This window comes from Maniola jurtina, chromosome 14 (assembly GCF_905333055.1).
Source record: "Maniola jurtina chromosome 14, ilManJurt1.1, whole genome shotgun sequence".
NCBI lineage: Eukaryota > Metazoa > Arthropoda > Insecta > Lepidoptera > Nymphalidae > Maniola > Maniola jurtina.
In genome coordinates, this window is record NC_060042.1 from 13,915,792 (window position 1) to 13,936,390 (window position 20,599).

Genomic DNA, 20,599 nt, shown 5'->3' on the forward strand with positions numbered 1-20,599 from the left:
TAGCTGATAACTTTTAAACGGCTGAACCAATTTTTTTGGATTATAGCTAAGAACACTCTCGATCAAGCCACCTTTCAAACAAAAAAAAGTAAATTAAAATCGGTTCATTCGTTTAGGCGCTACGATGCCACAGACAGATACACAGATACACAGACACACAGATACACAGATACACACGTCAAACTTATAACACCCCTCTTTTTGGGTCGGGGGTTAAAAATTAATAATTAACAAAACCAAGACAAAACCCAACCCCCACCACCAACCAACGAACGTCCTTAAAGCCCGTCTACACGATCGAAAGCAATCACCAACAGCTGAGGTCACCTTGGTTGAGTTGATGTTAAAATCAACCATGTAGAGTAGATTGAAGTCATTTTTTGGTTGGTCAAATAAACGACCTTCAACCACCTTGGTTATATAAGTGCATCCCTTGCTATCAAGAGCAAATAGATGGCATTGAGTCAAACAACGATCATGTGGATACCTGTTTGCCCATTCGGCGCGCCATTTGGATCTCGTCAACCTTCCTTGATTCCTTGTCTTTGTTTTTCTTCTACACTTTTAAAATTTATAATAGACGTTAATGCATTGCCAATTTTTTGAAATTTTGAAAGATTAGGGTGTCATGTCATTGCGTAAATCAACTCCATTAGTAGTAGGTATACACTGACAAATTGATCCAACCGCACTACCATGCAGACTGAAATACAATTTGGTTGATGCATCCAAGGTGACCTTTGTTGGGGGTTGGTTCAGATCGTGTAATCACCCTTTTATGGCTAGAGCCTAGAACTGTGTAATTTGTAGTCTGATTGGTTGATGCTCACTTACTATTGGCTACAATGTGTTGTTGCAACAAGAATGCCATAAAGTCAACCAATCAGAGATGATTGCGATCGTGACATTGTAGCTGTCATGTCATTCTATGATTCTACCATATGATTCGTGGTCTGTGATAGATAGTAGGATTCTACCATATAACATACCATAATTTGTGATTCCAAAAACCAATGGTTTTCAAAACAAAAATATTTTAATAAAAACACAAAAAAATAAAGAAAATTGGAAGTATTCAATTGTATTCAATACAATGGGAGATGAAAAGCAACCGGATGAAATTTCGCAAACAGAGTCAGACACTCCAAAAGAAGTTGACCAGAAAGAAAATGGTGATAACATTAAATCTGACAAAGTTAAAGGTAATTTGTTGTACTTATATATATGTATATATTAGTATATTAATTATTATTCTTCTATATTGTTACTCGGTACCTTACCACCGAAAAGCTCGTGGCATAACCTTAAGACCAAATTGAGAGAGATTTAAAATATTATAAATATAAAAACAATAAATAGGTTGCTTTATTCATGTATATTCCCTCTTTATTATACTTAGATTGAAAAAAAATAGATAAAATCCTAATTTATGTGGATTTTGCATTTGAAGAATGTTGCATATGTAATAATCTGACCTACAAGACACTTCAAATGAAATATGGGGGGTGTTGGTGGGGACTTTTCTCCCCATTGTCCTTTGTGGTATTCATAATGCAAAGGCTCATTTTATTTTTTCAGTTGACATTTTACTAAAAGCAACTGGTAATGCTCCTATAATGAAGAAAAAGAAGTGGGCTGTTGATGCGGAAAAGCCGATTGGCTGGATAATGGAGTTTGTCAAGAAATATCTCAAGTTGGAACCTGAAGAGAAACTGGTATGTGATGGCTTGAGAATTTTCTAAAATTATTTTGTAGTTTAAGATCTTATCTGATAATGTAAACATCTATCTTAATGCTAACTATGGTGAAATTAAAAATAACACACCCAACAAATATAAAAGAAGCAATTGAATGTAAAACAACTAGACATTGTGTGAGTTTCACGGTGGAAAGTGGAAACTATTGAGCGGTTAAGTGATTTTTGATGTGACAATCTTAGCCAATGTCATTTTATCTAAAAATGATGTCACATTCAAGTAAGAGACCACAATAAAATTGTTATGTGTTAAAATACTTGAACTGAAATAATAATTTATTTCTCTCATTTATTGATGGATTTAAAAAAAAATCTGATTTGTTAGTTTTGATCTATATTTTAATGACTATTGTGTTAAATACATAATATAATATGATGTTAACAATATCATGAAACTTGTCCATTGTTATTGTTACAAAGTGTTAGTCATAACTTCTATGCTAGCCCCTCTGCTCTGTTCATAGTTGAAACAGTGATATTGACAAAAATTGACTTGTTAAATTTATCTCTTTACAGTTTCTCTATGTGAATCAAACCTTTGCACCATCACCAGATCAAATAATCAAGAATTTGTACGAATGCTTTGGCACAGACGGCAAACTGGTGCTACATTACTGCAAGAGTCAGGCTTGGGGCTGATTGTGATGATTACTTCATAGAGTCATAATTTAAGAGGCTGTAATATTGCCATTTTCATTTTTTTTACAAGTACCTACTTTACAAGTTTTTTATCAAACTTCTGTCAAAACTTGTGTTTTTGAAGTAAACAAGTCTAAATTAAAAATTTATAACACCCCCGACAAGTGAAGGTTACAGTAACTAGGAAAGAGCTGATAACTTTCAAACGGCTGAACCGATTTTCTTGAAATCGGTTCATTAGTTTAGGCGCTACGATGCCACAGACATACACACGTCAAACTTATAACACCCCTCTTTTTGGGTAGGGGGTTAGTAAAAAATCGGTCACATGCGAGTCAGACTGGTACATGAAGGGTTGCATACCATTGTAAAAGAAAACTTTTTTTAATATTTGTTGTTATAGTGGCAATAGAAATACAAATTCTGTGACAATTTCAACTCTACCTATTATGAGTATAGATTGCTACGGCTATACTCACGTATTTAGACAACGTAAGCCCAATCAGAATCGCTCGCTTGCTCAAGCTGAGTTCCTATGAAAAAGGACCCTGGATGGGTTCAAAACCAGTCGGGCTTACGTCGACTAAATACATGAGAAAAGCCTTAACAATCTATACTTATAATAAGAATCACTCACGATAATGCTAAAACCTAAAACCTACCTATTAATGGTTCACAAGTTACAGCCCGCCGCTGACAGACGGATGGACAGTGGAGGCCTATTAATAGGGTCCCGTTAATACCCTTTGAGTAGGGAACCCTAAAAATGTGACTATGCTTAGGATTTTTAAGACTACTTAATATATAAGGACAAAATGTGTAAATAAAAGCATATTTATCGAAAAGATTTTTATTTCTTTATAAATAATTATAAAAATACAAATAATATTATGAATACAATAATAGGGATGGTGCCTAGTTGCCTACTAGTCAAATCAGTAACTTTTTTCAAACGTCAAAACACTCGCTTATGCCTCAATTACTATACGAGAGCTTTTTTAAGAGGGCTCTCTCCGTCACTCGTTTCATACAATCGTAGTTCCAATTTCATTTGAATATTAAGCAACCAAAGTCCATGAAATTTTGCAGACATATTCTAGAAACTAATATCTATGTCTGTGGTTTTCCAGATTTCTGTTAAAATATTCAGTTTCAAAGTTACGCGGTCTTAAAAATTTACATACAAATCTTTGAGCCCCTGTAATTTTAAAACTACATATTTTAGAAAAATCTAAGACACCACAGACACAGATATTAGTTTCTAGAATATGTCTGCAAAATTTCATGGACTTTGGTTGCTTAATATTCAAATGAAATTGGAACTACGATTGTATGAAACGAGTGACGGAGAGAGCCCTGTTAACATTCTTTAAAAAAGCGTCCAAATAGATCAAATGTATTTCCAAGTATACATTCACACTACACATATATTTGGGAATACATTTGTTCTATTTGAACTTTGGACGCTTTTTTAATGGAGGATAAAAAGCTCTCGTGTAAATGAGGCCTTAGTATGGGAGCTTGAATGAAATACATAGATGTGACGTCATGGCTTCGTCTTTTCATCCTACTTTTTTAGTCAATTCGATATCTTAAAATGGTTGGCAAACTTAAAACTAACAGAGGACGTGGATTTTACGAATTTTGGAAGACTATTTAATAATTACTAAGAAATAATTTATGAGTATTTACTGATCTTAATTTATTTTTGACATAGGCACCATCCCAATAATTATTTATTATTATTATTGACTTCTTGTGCTTGTTGGAGGACAATGTTACTTCTTGTCACCACTGCTGTTGATGAAGTCCTTGCTTGTTGTCCTTGTAGGTAGATTATCTGAAAACAGCACAGTCCTATTAATTTACTATAAAAGTCCATATCAATTTTATAGAGAAAGAGCCTGTGAAGGTCAGATCATCGTTATTTTATAAAAGCTGAAAGTTTCTCTGCGTATTGTCCCTAACACAGGGAGGAATGATCAGCGACTATGAAGTTTGGATCATGGTGGCTTTGGAAAATAATGTTTATTATTTTGTTCAGACACAAGTTAGCCCTTGACTGCAATCTCACCTGGTGGTATGTGACGATGCAGTCTAAGATGAAAGGGGACAAACCTGGAAGGAGTATGGCAGTTTTCATTAAACCCATATTCCTTTGGTTTCTATACGGCATCGTGCCGGAACGCTAAATCGCTTGGCGGTACGGTTTTGTCGGTAGCCTGGTAACTAGCCACGGCCGAAGCCTCCCCCAGACTAGACCAAGACAAATCCCTGCCGGGAATCGGACCCGGGACCTCCCACTAATAACACAGAAGATAACAGGTAACAAAGACGTAAGTATAATCCACGCGGGCATCGTATCCACGGATAGAATTTAGTATAGGATATGTAATCTCGAGATTACGTAACAGACAGAATCCTGAATTCTCTCAGTGGATAGATATGTATATAAAAGATCTAGGTTAGTACTCACCTGGTGGTCTGCAGCATTTGGCACCTGCGCCGGTTTTGTGCGTGCTCTTCTTGGAGCTGTCGGATTGTTTGGACTTGGCGGAGTCGCAGGGACAGCAGGAGTGGACGCTGCTACGCGTTGTATCCATGGCTTCTATTTTTTCCACCTAGTGGGACAGTACGACGTTTTTAACGTTTTGGTATTATATGGCGTCCAGAACTTCCAACGCTGCGCTTTCCGGTGAGCGAGGACGTCATTCTGCAGTGCCCGGCAGGAAATACTTTAGAAAGAGATAACGGTTTCGCAGAGCGTTGTCTCTGTCTGTTATGAGTGACAGAGACACAATGAACTCAGTCTCCCAACTCTTCAATCCTGATGATGCAGAGTACAGTGCTCCTAAACCATGACGATTCAGGAACTGTTAATGGCTTTGGAAGCCGATTAGATATTTGGAAACAGTAAAACGACCTGGTAACCATGTTTTGAAGGAAATCTTGAAGATTGTAGATATAAGTAGGGTTCTAACTTCTAGGTATAGATGTAAGTACCTTAGAAGGCGCGGCAGGTAACTTGTTAGGCCTGTCCCCGCCCGCCTTCTGCGTCGCCTTGTCGTCCAGTGGCAGCCTCAGTTCCTCTTGCAATGTTTTAGGCGATTCCGCTACGCTTTTGCGCCCTGAAGGCGGCTGGTCACTTTGCAGATACATCTGTGCAACAAAAAAAAATTAGGTATGTTTGATGATTTTTCTTAACGCTAAAGTTTCGTTAATTTTCCGAAATAGAACAAAAAACTGAATTCTGGAAACGTTAAGCTATACTAATATTATAAATGCGAAAGTGTGTCTGTCTGTCTGTCTGCTACCTTTTCACGGCCCAACAGTTTAACCGATTTTGACGAAATTTGGCACCAGGTACAGAGGTAGGTTATATTCCAGGGAAGATAGGCTACTTTTTATCCCGGAAAATCAAAGGATTACGATGCAGAATGAGAGTACTTATGCACTCTATACTCGCTTGCTTCTTACCTTCTTGCAACTATGTATTGTCTTATTCTCTACTGTCTATGCTCTTTTGGTAGGAGGCACGGTATTTGTATTGGAACTTGAAGCAATGTCTGTTAAAGAAGTGTCAACTTTCGTGACGGCTGTCAGGTGTCACCTCTGGCATCTTCCATATGATGATGGAGCCCGCGGCGCAGCTGCTGACAATGTGCTTGGCGTTAGGGCTGAACCGCACGCACGTCACCGCGCCCGCGTGCCCGAGACCCATGTGCGTGTATATGCCTTCCTGGTACTTCCATAGCTGAAACAGAACAAAAAAGGCCTTTGAAGAGTTTCTTTAAGCGCGATTTAATGAGACTGATCTTTTTTTGGATGGAAGTAGCCTTGAAATGTCATTGCTGCTGAAAATGAACACTCCTCTTGCCTATACCAATAGTACAACCAAGAATCCCAACCCTATTTACAAAAATTTGAACACCAACAATTCTTTGATTTTCTTGATTTCACAGTCACACGAAATCATTTGGAAGTCAAAGCTACATTAGCCTTGAAAAAGCTTTTGGAGCGCTTACGGGAGCAAAGCACTTTGCGCCCGATCATAGGCGACTAGCAGATTCTTGAAACTTGCATAGGTATAGGTATAGCCTTCTGGGATTATACTTCGTTAGCGTTATTCAGACTTCATAGTGAGTGCCTTTGAAGATATTTTATGTGCCTTTTGGTGCCATCTAGTGAGGTCGTTGTGAATTACATACCATCAGTTAACAGATCGAGAAGACACCACACCAAAGGGTCTCTCAGACCGGTTGGTGGTGCTAATATTTACCTTAACCATCTGATCGTTGCCCCCAGTTACAAAGAGCCGTCCGTCTTGCGTTATATGGAGACCGTTTATCGCTCCTAGTTTGCTGGCTTCTAGCTGAAAAACAAAGAACGGAAACCGAATTATGTCAGGAACAGATAGGCCAACATCACCAATAATTTTTATTGACTCTTAGGCCCGCAGGTAGATTCCCGAAAACCTACATCAATCAATATTATCATCGCAATTGTTGTGATTGGCTGAATTAATGGTATTCTTGTAACAATGCAGTGTAGCCAATAGTGAGCGAGCGTCAACCAATCAGAGGTGATTGCGATCGTGACATTGTAGCTGTCATTTTACTGCAATCAAGCACCTCTGCACACGGCGTGAAGTTTAACCAGTTATTTGTTTAAGAAATCGCTGGCTAGACGCTTGGTTACAAGCTCTTGAAAAGGTTTAGTAGTGGGCATATACAGGCTGATAGATTGGGTTAGAAAAGATACCTAAGTTTTCCTCTTCCATTCCATCAGCCTGTATGCGTCCAATGCTGGATATAGGTCTTTCCAAGAGCACAGCATCAAACACGGTCCTCCGCCTTCCTCATCTACCCGCTCCCCGCCACCTTCTTCAGGTCATCGGTCCAACAGTGGAAGTCGTCCCACACTGCGCTTACCGTTGCGCGGTCTCCACTCCAGAACACGTCTGCCCCAACGGCCGTCGGTTCTACGACAGATATAACCTGCCAATTGCCACTTCAGCTTGCTAATCCTTTGAGCTATGTCGGTCGATTGTTATTCTGCGAATTTCCTAGTTCCGGATTTTATGCCTGAGTGTAATACCCAACATACCTCGCTCCATAGCGCACTGAGCGATTTTTAGTTTGTGGATGAGGCCAATTGTCAGTGTCCATGTGCACGTTTCTGCTCCATACGTCATCACACGTAGGACTCACTCCTTAGTCTTAAGGCTAACTCTTAGGGTTAACGAATCCATTGTCCTAAACTTCTACCGGTGTAATATGGAGTAGTAGTCACCTCTCTAGCGAGATTCCCGCTGCCCGCCTCCCAGTAGGCGACGCGTCGGTCGGTGCCGCCCGTGAGCAGCTGGCAGCCGAGCGGCTCGAAACACACGCACATGAACAGCGTGTTTGCGTACATCACTTGACGCCGGGACAGCGAACTATGGACATCATACGTAAAAAACCGGCCAAGTGCGAGTCGCACTCGCGCACCGAGGGTTCCATACCTACTGGGGGTTTTCCGACATTTTACACGTTAAATCAAAAACCATCACGCATAAAAATAAATAAAAATCTGTTTTAGAATAACAGAATAGAAACAGGTAAAAGCCTTTTCATATGACACCCCCCTTGGTATAGTTATCTTACTTTGAAAAGTGAAAATACTACTTAGTTATTTGTTCATTAACACATACATTCTTTTGTGATGTAACCACACATTCAAGGTTTTCAGATTATTTTCTTTACTTGTGCTATAAGACCTGCCTACCCGCCTTTATGACTCGAGGTCAACAGGAAGTACCCTATAGGTTTTCTTGACGGACAGACAGACAACAAAGTGATCCTAGGGGTTCCATTTTTCCTTTTGAGGTAAGGAACCGTAATCATATATCATGTGCGAAGCTATAATATATCTGTCTAGTTAGTACGTACATCAAATCCCATATGATACAAGAGCCGTCAGTCCCCGCGCTGACCGCCTCAGTGTCGTTGGGCGACACTTGTATGGCGGAGACTGGGCTCTTGTGCTCCTTCAGGACTTTCTTCAGGCTCTGACACTGCGGCTTTATGTCCCACACGCGGACCTTGCGAGAGATATCATTTCCATTAGAGAGACAGCCCTTTGTTATTTTATAAAATCTGATAGTTTCTCAGCGTATTGTCCCCAACACAGGGAGGTAACGATCAGCGCGTAGTATGAAGTTTGGATTATGGTGGCTTTGGAAGATAAAAGGCAATAAAGGTGTAAAAAAATCTTGCGTTAAAGTATAAAGTCTAATCACGCTTCACACTAATATTATAAAGGCGAAAGTTTGTGTGTATGTGTGCGTGCGTGTATGTGTGTATGTTTGTTACTCCTTCACGCAAAAACCACTGAACGGATTTGGCTGAAATTCGTAATGGAGATAGGTAATATCCTGGATTAGCACATAGGCTACTTTTCATTCCGGAGAATCAAAGAGTTCCCACGGGATTTCGAAAATCTAAATCCACGCGGACGAAGTCGCCGGCGTCAGCTAGTGTTTCTATATTTTCTTCGAAATAGTAGATAAATTAGAAATCGCGTCGTTGATCGTCGTTGGGGACAACATGCAGAGAAACTCTCAGCTTTTATAAAATGACGAAAGTCTGGTACGTGTTAGCTCTTAGTCCATATTCTACTCTTCATTCACTTATGGCGCTATAACTGTAATGGAAACATACAAGTGCCATGGTTCGTAATATTTCAAAATCGCTTAGCCAGCTGTGAGCTTTATTAGATAGAATATTTGCTGAATGCCGATGCCCGTGACTTCATCCGCGTGGATTTAGGTTTTGAAATCCCGTGGGAACTCATTGATTTTCCGGGATAATCTATCTCCATTCCAAATTGCAGCCAAATCCGACCAGTAGTTTTTGCGTGTTTGCAAACAATCTTTCGCCTTTATAATATTAGTGTGATTCATTTATGCGTACCTGTCCTTCACATCCTCCCGATATGAGCGTACGTCCGTCTTTAGTCATGTCGAGTGCAGAAGTGCCCTTATTGTGCGTGTTGTAGATGCAGTATATCAGTCGACCCGTGAGAGGGGTGAAGGCGCGAATGTTTCCGTCGTTCCAACCTGTATACAAAAGGTTCATAATTCAAACTAATTAAAAAAAAGAACTAGGTTCATAGAATATGGCGATGACCAGTCAGATATTTATTTATTTTAGATCTACTTAATTGGAACGACAGTGCCACTTACCCACTTACCGGGTGGGGCTACAGACATGCCATTGACCAACGTTAACGTTTGTATTGCATCCATCAATGACATGGATTTGACTCGCTCCAGCAATGAGCGGGTCGCAATTGCTTGTATAGTATAGAATATTATTGTAAATTGAACAATTGAAAAGAGCAACCGCCGAGTTTCTTGCTGGTTCTTCTCGGTAGGAACGGCATTCCGAACCAGTGGTAAATTATTTGACGATTCAAAAGCACTTGTAAAATCTATTCTATTCTATTCTATTATACCTACGCATATAGTTCCAGTACGATGCCGGGTAGAAACCTAAGGGGTATGTGTTTAATAAAAGCTGCCAGTGTAGCTCGCTTCCATTTTTGACTGCATCATCACTTACCACCAAGTGAGATTGCAGTCCGCTACGCTCCACCCTAGACCTTATCATTGCTTTTGTAAGCATGATTGTCGTCAAGAGCAATAAAACAAAGTCATGTTCCGTTCATACTACATGACGCATGACTACATGACAAGGCAAAACTCACCAGAGACAATAGACTTCCCATCGGCCGAAAACAATACTGCCGAGCAGGAAAAGTTGGGCACCACGATCCGTAACAGCTCCTGAGCAGTTTCCACGCACCACACTCGCACGTCGCCGCCGCCCGCCGTCGCGAAAACTCCTGACATACCTCTGCGAACAAACAATACGATACAAAACGATTCGCCCCATATAACCATGTTACCATGGCTAGTGGTAGTTTGTCCTCCTTATATGCTTCCTGAGTAGGACTCACCAGTAGAGTAACACGCAGAGTGAAGAGAGAATGGGGCGAAAATGTTGACACTGACAGTTAAAGAATAGACTAGCGCTTGGCTACAATCAACCCGCTGCTCATGTGATGACGCAGTGTAAGATGGAACACGCTTGCCTAGAAGATTCCTCTTACTTGAAGGTATCCATATTCAAAGTGGAAGGGAAAACTGATGCCGTAAGGCTGGAAGGTGCTGGAGTGGCCACTTCACACTGGAGAGGGAGCGTAAGTAGACCCACCACTAGGATCTGATATCTACAAGACTACTCGCTTGGTCTATCCACGTAGGGGTCTCCTAATGCTGCGTTTTCGGAAGTGAAATCATCATTCAAACCTCGATAGCTCAACAGGTTGAGGAGCGGACTGAATACCGAAAGGTCGGCGGTTCAGACGCCACTATTGTCGTACCCACTCCTAGCATAAGCTTTACGCTTAATTGGAGGGGAAAGGGGAGTATTAGAAGACAAATGCTCAAGTCTTACCTCGGGAAAGCGATATCGTTAATGGCGCAGCGGTGGCAAGTGACCACAAGTATGGGGTCGAACGTTGCTACATTGATGGCGTATATCTCGCTGGTGCGCGTGCCGGCTAAGAGCAGCCTCTTATCGCCTTGCAGTGCGGGCGACACCATGAGCTCCAATGAGGTTATACTGCCCATTAGTTTAGTGCTTTTTAACTGTAACAATGAACATGTAAATATTGAATAAATAAATCATTCATCATTCTTAAGTTTTCATAGACCTCAAAGATGAAATACCAAATAGTAAGAAAATACTTTTGACACAGACAAAATGGAGGGGCATACCAAATTATAATTGAGAGCATCAACTAAAGTTCAAAGTGTTGAGTCTGCCAAACTTAAAGATTTTTAAAAGTAAGCTAAGTTAACTTAATAATTCCTTAAACACTTGTGACTATTAATCGAAAGAGTTATTCCCTCACCGCTCTAAAATGTGGTCTATTCGGATCCAATATCTTGCCCTTGGGAAACTCCCCCTTCCAGTTGATTTCGTCCAAGATGTCCACCGTGCCGTCCCCAGCGCCCACGATCAAACAACCGTCTGACATTATAAGTATAGCTTCTATACCTGAAATACGAAGTTTGTATTTACAGTATAGTAGTAACCTAACCCGTATCAATCAGCCGGTCTAGTGCGAGTCAGATTCTAGCAGTGAGGGTTCCGTACTCGGGCTTTTTCCGACATTTTGAACGATAAACCAATAACGATTATGCATAAAAATAAATAAAACTCTGTTTAAGAATGTATAGGTAAAGCCCTTTCATATGATACTCCACTTGGTATAGTAATCTAACTTTGAAAGTTGAAAATACTAATTGTTTGTTCATGAGTACATTTTAATTTTATCTTCTGATGTAATCACAATTTCACGGTTTTTGGATTTTTCTCCTTATGTGTGCTATAAGATCTATCTACCTACCAAACAAGATTCTATAGGTCAACGGGTAGTAACTCTATAGGTTTGTTGACAGACACGACAGACAGACAGACAGACAACGAAGTGATCCTATAAGGATTTCTTTTTGAGGTGCGGATCCCTAAAAAATGCAATAATTTACTAATAAGTTTTGATCTAAGTATATTTTAATTCCATATCATGAAACTACTTCATTTTACATACATTGGAAAGTGAGAATTTTCAATAAGTGTCCTTTACAATAACTAAGTAATTATTTTCCTTTGCCAGGTAAATGATACCTTGGCTGTAACAGACGGAGTCAGGGCGTTTTCCTTTCCTCCAGGGCCCGCACTTGGCGAGACAGCCAAGCAGCGCGGGCTTACAGTTCGCCACACTGGCATTAGGGTCCGACGGGTAGTTGATAGAAAACTTTATCATGTCGCCCGAACTGAAAATAACAATTTAAACTAAGTACTTATACATTTAAAATTAAAAAATTAATCGTTCTTTAATGTGTTACAAGCTGTCGTATGTATAAAAAGAAAGGGTAACTACTGACTGCGTATCAACAAGCGCAGTGTGGGACGACCTCCAGCTCGCTGGACTGACGACCTTAAGAAGATAGCGGGAAGTGGGTGGATAAGGAAGGCGGAGGACCGTATTTGGTGGCGCACTCTTGGGAAGGCCTATGTCCAGCAGTGGACGCAAACAGGCTGATTGATTGATTGACACTGCTGACTGATCTATCAACGCACAACTAATGGACGGATGCGACTGAAATTAAGCACGCAGATATCTAATACTAGCTGATGCCCGCAGCTACGCCCGCGTGAATTTAGGTTTTTAGAAATCCCGTGGGAACTCTTTAATTTTCCGGGATAAAAAGTAGCCTATGTGCTAATCCAGGATATTATCTATCTCCATTCCAAATTTCAGCCAAATCCGTGCAGTAGTTTTTGCGTGAAGGAGTAACAAACATACACACACACACACACACATACAAACAAACTTTCGCCTTTATAATATTAGTGTGAAGTGTGATAGCTGATGCCCGCAGCTACGCCCGCGTGAATTTAGGTTTTTAGAAATCCCGTGGGAACTCTTTAATTTTCCGGGATAAAAAGTAGCCTATGTGCTAATCCAGGATATTATCTATCTCCATTCCAAATTTCAGCCAAATCCGTGCAGTAGTTTTTGCGTGAAGGAGTAACAAACATACACACACACACACACACATACAAACAAACTTTCGCCTTTATAATATTAGTGTGAAGTGTGATAGCTGATGCCCGCAGCTACGCCCGCGTGAATTTAGGTTTTTAGAAATCCCGTGGGAACTCTTTAATTTTCCGGGATAAAAAGTAGCCTATGTGCTAATCCAGGATATTATCTATCTCCATTCCAAATTTCAGCCAAATCCGTGCAGTAGTTTTTGCGTGAAGGAGTAACAAACATACACACACACACACACACACACACACACACATACAAACTTTCGCCTTTATAATATTAGTGTGATAATGTAGACATCCGCTAAGGATTTTTGAAAATTCAACTACAAATGGGATCAAATAGGGAGTTGAAAGTGTAGTCCACGCAGACGAAGTCACGGGCATAGGCTGGTGTTGTATACGCGACGCAGAGTAAAGAGAACATATTTCTAAGAGTGTACACAGGAACTTTTCGATCTTGTTTGACCTTCACTATTTTACCACCGAACCGCAAGACGTCGGGCAAGTTTCCATCCTTATGTCGTTAACATTCCATCTACACGCACAAAACGTTTTGCATTATCAATCCTTATACATATGGCTAAGGTTTGGAATACTCTTCCGCGATCTGTGTTTCCTACCAATTACAATCCGGGTGTCTTTAAAACAAGAGTGAATAGGCGTGGGTAAACGCGTCCCATCTTAGACCACATCTGATTGTGGTCAAGCGCTTGCCAATAATGAATAAAAAAAAAACTAACGTGGTACCAGCGTAGCCAAACGCATCGTCCCTGCTGACCGCTATGCAGCGCACGCAGCGCCGCAGCTTGCCGAGCGTGACGTCCACTACGTCGAGGTTTTTGCTCTCCGCCCGAATGTTCCACACGCGAAGGTTCGCTGGAATTAAAGGTTGGTTTAAAGGAAGGATCGAGTAGGACTCTAAGGCTGCTTTTCCACCAGATATAGTGTTATGTAGCTATGCTGTGAGGAGGTCGAAGCTAAGCTAAGATGTGCTATGAAGATGCGCCGTCGCGAGGGAAGTAGGTAGCTGTGCGAGGTAAATGCACGAACTGATGCATAAATTGATGCCTTGCGACATCCCACCACAACACTTTAACTACCTACTTACATTCGCTAGCGTTTGAGGCCTTCGACTCTATCAAAACCTGCGCTATTATGAATTCACTGCAACGATGCCAAGTCAACTGGCATTATAGGTGTTTATTAGTATTTAAGTACTTTGCACGGCAACGCCTCGATGATCATTCAAGTCCAAGACCAGCAAACTAATCTAATCCCTATATTGTATAGTATGGAGTGAAAAAGACGCTCAGCAGGCTCTGAAGTGGGCTATGTTGGGTCTCTTTGTGGTTCAATTCCACAACGAGAAAAACTTTTCAAGAAACAAACAACCTAGCCTAGAGGATGCTGCTGAGGATGAACAAGCTGAAGCGGGAGTAGGCAGGCCATGCCTGTCACAAAACCGATGGGCGTTGGGACATAGACGCGTTCCGATCTCCAAGCCGCTGGACCGACATCCACAGCACCACGCAGCCGTCGTCGCGCCCGCCCAGCGATACCATGTAGCGCTCGTCTGATGAACAACAACAGACTGATGGATGGATGACTCACAGTCGCCGCCAGTGACGAAGGAGTTGCCCCTCAGGCTGAGCGGCGTCAGCGTCATGGCGTCGCCGGTGGTCTGGCGCGCCGCGGCGGCGGTGCCGGTGGCGGAGCCCGCGCTGCAGTCCCACAGCACCACGCAGCCGTCGTCGCGCCCGCCCAGCGATACCATGTAGCGCTCGTCTGATGAAAACGCTAGGGCTTCTACACGCACCTTGAAACGTGAGGAAATATTGGTTTGTAACGCAGACATATTTTTTAAATACAAAGAATCAAAAGCTTAGTTTGCTATAATCCGCTAAAAACGGCGATCACGATCGCAATCACCTCTGATTGTTTGACGCTCACTCATTATTGGCTACAATGAATACCTAGTAGCATTTTAGCCAATAACAACAATTTCGACTGTAATAATGACTGCTGCAAGTTTTACGGAATCGAGTTACTGGTCTATTCTATTCAACTAAAGCAGACGACATCAAACAAGTCACAGGGTGCCCTTGTATGGCGGCAGAGTAAGACCGTGGCGTGTGGAAATCCCTATGACATAATATGTCCAGACGTCTATCCGTTGAAGATGATAAAGCGTAGAAAGCGCGAATTTTTTCCACTAGAAAGAATACAAACCTTGTGTAACTCATGGCTGCCGATACAAGTTTTCTTTTTAAAATCCCACACTTTCGCCGAAGCTTTGAAGCCGATGTGGTTAATCTGGCCAGAGCCTACAAATGTGCCCTTGGGAGACACGGCTACGGTTGATACACTGTTGGTATGGCCGCTGAGGAAGCACATCTTCTTGGTCTTCCACTCTTGAACACAGACCTTGTTACCCATCGGGTACACGATGTATTCGCCATCTGGGTGGATTTTTAAGCCTTTAATTGCTGAACCTGGAAGAGAGTTGGATATTTGTCGACCTCCCTGACGCAGCGATAAGTTATCCTTATCATCTCCAGTCAACCATCGCAAATTACAGTACCCGGGAGGAAATATTTTACATTGACCTTTAGAAAAGAGAGAGAGATTTCGTAGAACGTTATCTCTGTCACTCATACTTATGATATTTTGTCGGCCTCAACGACAGAGATAACGCACTACGAAGCCGCTATCTCTCTCTAAAGGTTCTACAATATTTCCTGCCAGGTACTGTAATTACTATATTATTCAAGGATCTCCTCTCAGACTACTTAGAGTTTAGGCCAGTCAGTCCACCAAATCATTCAATTTCCTTTGGGAATGTTATGGAGAATGCTCAAGGGTCAAGCATGCAGGTTTTCTCATGATGGTTGTCCTTCACCATAAAAGAAAGTGACATTTAATTGATTAAAGAAGTGGTGGTACGTTATAATTTTGTAGGCCTCAGCTTAGATTCCCAGTAAGGGGTTATTATTACTGTCCCTGTTTGGGTTGGTCGGAGGTTTCGCCTACATCCCTTAGGGCAAAGGCCTGATGTCAAGCGATTTAGTTTTCTCGTACAATGCCGCGTAGTCTAAACTGGTCAGCTACAGATAAGGGGTCTTTGTTCAGCAATGGATGTTGCCTAAAAATCTGCTAAACTCAAGTAAAACTCTTATAATAATACCTATATCAATACCTATTATATATTAGAATACATTCTCACCATCAAAACCTATTATAGCATAGGGTTCCAAGTTCTTCACATCCATTAATCAGTCTTCTCAAGTTATTGTAATAAAGGAATATTAATTAATTAAGTACAAAAAGAAATATTTTCAGTCTTGTACTGTAAACAATTTGAAAGCTTCAGTTGTCATGTTTTGATGATTTCAGTTGCTAGGAGACATGGTAGCTATGGGTACAACTATGATTTTTATTAGGTATTGGAACTTTTTGGGTGCAGCCCATAGAGAGTATATAAAATGCAGCCACTGAACCTTACATTAATCAGTTAGACTTTAGAGGAATCAGCTTAACTACAGACCATTCAATTCAATATAACTTGTACCCCTGACCCTGACATCATGTTGGCAGCATTGTAAATTACACAATAATAAACCCTAACTTCTAAAGCTGGAGACTGACTTGTAACGTTAGTTTATAAGTTATCATTCGCAGCTATCGCCACATGCTCCACTCAACTGTCAGTTTTTTTGCAAATTTTCTTTGAGTGTTAAGTGCATTACAAGTCACTGCAGGTCACATCATTTTGAGTAAAGATGGAGAAGCTTGAGCCAAGAGCACAAATGATACATTACAAACACATGCTACAAGCCAGTCTGTGTCACATTTTGTAACCTTGAATGGTAGAAGTCAGTCTCCAGCTTAAAGAATAAAGCAAACAAAGAATTGTTGCCAACCTGGCAGCAGGGGACAAGTTATAGTGAACAGTCTGTAAGAGATAATAGTGGATATAGAGCATCGGTGCAGAATCTAACAACTCCAGCAGCTTAGCTTTAATTCTTTCAGCATAGTCACTGGAACTCGAAGCAGTGGTACACTTTTGTGGGAAAAAATTCCACAAAAATAAAAACTAAGTGATTTTATATTACAATAATATTTATTTTTTAAATGTGACCAATTCTGATGTACACAATCTGTAAACTAGTGCTATTCTTTTTCATTGTGAGAATTATGAAACGGATAGCAATATACTTTTAATTAGACTTGTCATTTTAGTTTAGATTGTGGCCAATTAAAGAATTAGCTACTATCAATACATTTCATGGATAATTTCAGGGACTATATTTCTAGTTGCTATATAATAATAATAGTTAATTAAATACACATCACCGGCTACACACACTATTGCTGCTATAACAAAAAATAATAAAAATTTCAAAATGGCCACCATGCAAAAAAAAATAATTAAAAAGTATTTACATAGTTATATCTTGCACTATGGTATAGAACCGTTTGTATATGAGTCCGACCCGCACTTCCAGATTTTTATGAACAGTACACAGTAACTTCACAACAAATTTCGCAATCACTTTCTTTTGAGATATCGCTTCAACAGCCTTGCTCTTTCATCTATTTGTTCACAGGCTAACTTGGCTATGCGCTTCCTTTCATTGATTACATACTGCTTTACGATTGATATGAATTCAGATAGCTGTAACAAAAAGACAACAGTTTGTATAACCCCATGGATGAAGGACTTGGACTTGACAAGTAATAGTTTTTTAAAAGAGAATATTAGTTAAGTTTATTATGATGACTAATATTCCCCCTTCCCTCTAACGAAGCGTAAAGCTTGTGCTAGGAGTAGGTATGACAATAGTGCAACAGGTGGGTTTGAACCGGCGACTTTTCGAATTTTAGTACACTCCTCTGACCATTGAGCTATCGAGGCTCTGAGATTAGTCTGTTGAAGAAGAAGAAAGCTTGTGGTTCCATGTACATCATGGACTTTTGCAAAGTAACAACTGCTTCTACCGAAATAGAGATGAAGCCAACAACAAACTCCGCCGGGTATCCTTTAACAATTGAACAAACTTACCAATAAATCATCTTCTTTTTTGCCAAGTTGTACAAACGCGCACATGGCGGCATGGCTTTTATGCTCTGCCCAAGGATCGTCGCTCGCTTCCCAGCCGTCCAGCTCCTTGCCGCAGAGGAAACACTTCGCAGCATCCACGTCTTCGTCACCAGTCGCTACAGAATAGAAACCAGCCTCCGCCATGTTTCGGATGTTACACTTTTCTTTGTCACTAAAAGGCCAGTTTTTAAACGTTTTCAAGCGTTCGTCCACCAGAAAGAGGAGAGGGCTTTCAAGGTTACTCAATATGTTTTCTATTTTGTTGAGCATTTTGAAAGAAACAACAAAGTTGAAAGTTTGTTTTGAAAGTTTCTTGGTTTCTGAAATGAAAAACAAGCTGAACCGCGACCGTTGAAAAATTTGTTCAAACTTGACATTGACAATCTACGACACTACGACGTTGACAATTGACATTAGTTTCTTTTTAAATTGGCTTAACGGCTCTGGATTCTTCCATTTTTGAGCTAATTGACATTTGCGGAAACCTTAGCGGAAAGGCAAAAACATGCATACAGATCATATACAGATGGCGGAAACTCCGGAACATAGAGCATAAAATAATGCGGAATGGAACCAGTGGAAAGACAAGGCAACTTATGCAGAGGAGCAACCATAGATATCAAAATAAGTTGACTTTTTTAATATTTTGTTGGCTCTGGATTCTAGTTGTACACAATTCTATTCCAGTGTTTCAACTTTTAGTGATTGACGCGCTTTTTAGGGCGAAATAACTTAAAAAATATATGTATTAGAAAGGACTCAAATGGTCTAGGGCAAATTTAATTTTGACAATAATAGAAAATGTTGGCTAAAATCGAATTTAAGGATATTTTTCTAAATATTCTTTTAGAAGTTGTCATAATAAAATAGTTATATAATTTAGAATATTATGTAAAAAAGTAGGTGACTAATTACGTGCAAGCATTGTATTAGTTATACATGTTATTATAGTTAAAATTATTGCACTTTAAATACATAACCTTTGATAATTTTCAGGATAGTTTAGGGATACTAATTACTAGGTGAACACTCATAGAAATAAGGTAAAAACTCAGGTAAAGAAGGTAAAACTATATTATCGTCAGTGGAAGCACTGTTCCGTTACAATCTGTATTCGGAAGTTTCAACTTTCAAGCTACTTGGTAATCAAAGAGTATGTAATCACCATGGTGGTGATCTGTGATTCTCTAGACTAGTACATAATAGTTATCTGTGTTATTACTCATTGGTCTGTGATCTGTGTTCCCCACCCGCGCTCCCTAGAGTATAAATGTTCCTGGACTTCGTCTGCAATGGCGTTTGCTGGCGCGCGTGCTGTGCTTGTTTGGAGTGTTTTTTATTGTTAAGAGTGGCTGGTTTTTGTGTTAGTTGGTGTTTTTTGGTGGTGGAACTGACTGGGAAGCGCTCTAAAGGGGCGCCGCGCGTATGTCGGCGGGCGCCGACGCAGACGGAGTCCATACTTGTATAAATTCAATAACTTGAAAATATCACAAACTTGACATTGGCTAATCAGAGTAAAGCCAGATATAAAGAAAAAAAAAAAAATGTTCCTTGCACCCGCGCCCCGCACCGCATGTCATACGTCACGTCCGTCAGCCCGTCTGCCGTCATATACTTTGCTACTTTGCTTTTGTCGATCGTAAAAGTAATTTTGGTGTTTGTGTTTACGTCTGCCCCAGTTGAATTACATTTTAACAAGATAAGATACACTTAGGATATATAATTAAAGCTAATCTATCAAAACTTAGTTATAATTAAGTGAACAAATTGTAAAATCATATCTTCCAAAGTAGTCAAACGAAACAAGTGCCTAATATTTTTGTAGGAGTCTTTTGTTAATTTTAATTAAGTAAATCGTCTTTAATTTATTATCGTACAGTGTTTTAGTGTTTTGCGCGGCGTCTGCGATGGTCCGAGCTGTTTTCTAGCATTTTCCAGTCCCGTTCAACGTTTTGGTGAGTACAAATGGTCAATAATTTCACTATTATTATTACTTTAATACATTTTCTACGAGATTGAACTTTGAAGTAGCGGTAGCGTAATTGAATTAACAATATTACTTTCTCGATAATATGTTACTCTCGATGAGAAAATATGACAACAGTATTAGATAACTTGGAAACCACACTTTTACCACATGCTTTTAATAGAATGGCTATAGGTATTTCGTCACAACGATTTGAAGGACACACGAAAACTAGCTCATAAAAACTCCCACTTGCTTTAGATACTAACTTTCCTTTAAGTATTCACATTACTTGTATAATTACCTAGTCAGAGAAAAAAAATTCTAACATTAACAGTTTATTAATATACCTAAGTACAAAAATGTACATATTATGCTCAGCTCTATCATATAGAAAGTAAGAAGGTTATATTTGTTAGATCAGCCATGCTTCTGCAATGTGGTTTGATATGATGTAAGTATTTTGT

At 40.1% G+C, this 20,599-nt stretch overlaps 3 protein-coding genes across 3 annotated transcripts; 1 reads left to right on the forward strand and 2 right to left on the reverse strand.

The window, feature by feature from the left end:
• Positions 1–971: 971 nt before the first annotated feature.
• On the forward strand, positions 972–2,556 carry LOC123871710 (autophagy protein 12-like). Its single transcript, XM_045915631.1, has 3 exons — positions 972–1,202; positions 1,579–1,715; positions 2,273–2,556. The coding sequence occupies exons 1-3, from the start codon at positions 1,094–1,096 to the stop codon at positions 2,393–2,395; spliced, it is 369 nt and encodes a 122-aa protein (XP_045771587.1). The 5' UTR covers positions 972–1,093; the 3' UTR covers positions 2,396–2,556.
• A 1,411-nt stretch (positions 2,557–3,967) lies between these two features.
• LOC123871693 (cilia- and flagella-associated protein 52) lies at positions 3,968–16,433 on the reverse strand. The gene is made up of 16 exons (XM_045915605.1): positions 16,289–16,433; positions 15,295–15,557; positions 14,677–14,881; positions 13,806–13,941; positions 12,133–12,281; positions 11,357–11,502; positions 10,897–11,090; positions 10,145–10,293; positions 9,349–9,494; positions 8,326–8,477; positions 7,688–7,832; positions 6,675–6,767; positions 6,006–6,149; positions 5,399–5,554; positions 4,872–5,016; positions 3,968–4,235 (listed from the first exon to the last, which is right to left on the reverse strand). The coding sequence occupies exons 1-16, from the start codon at positions 16,332–16,334 to the stop codon at positions 4,174–4,176; spliced, it is 2,331 nt and encodes a 776-aa protein (XP_045771561.1). The 5' UTR covers positions 16,335–16,433; the 3' UTR covers positions 3,968–4,173.
• A 733-nt stretch (positions 16,434–17,166) lies between these two features.
• On the reverse strand, positions 17,167–18,541 carry LOC123871709 (baculoviral IAP repeat-containing protein 5). The gene is made up of 2 exons (XM_045915630.1): positions 18,128–18,541; positions 17,167–17,740 (listed from the first exon to the last, which is right to left on the reverse strand). The coding sequence occupies exons 1-2, from the start codon at positions 18,434–18,436 to the stop codon at positions 17,615–17,617; spliced, it is 435 nt and encodes a 144-aa protein (XP_045771586.1). The 5' UTR covers positions 18,437–18,541; the 3' UTR covers positions 17,167–17,614.
• Between the last annotated feature and the right edge of the window lie 2,058 nt (positions 18,542–20,599).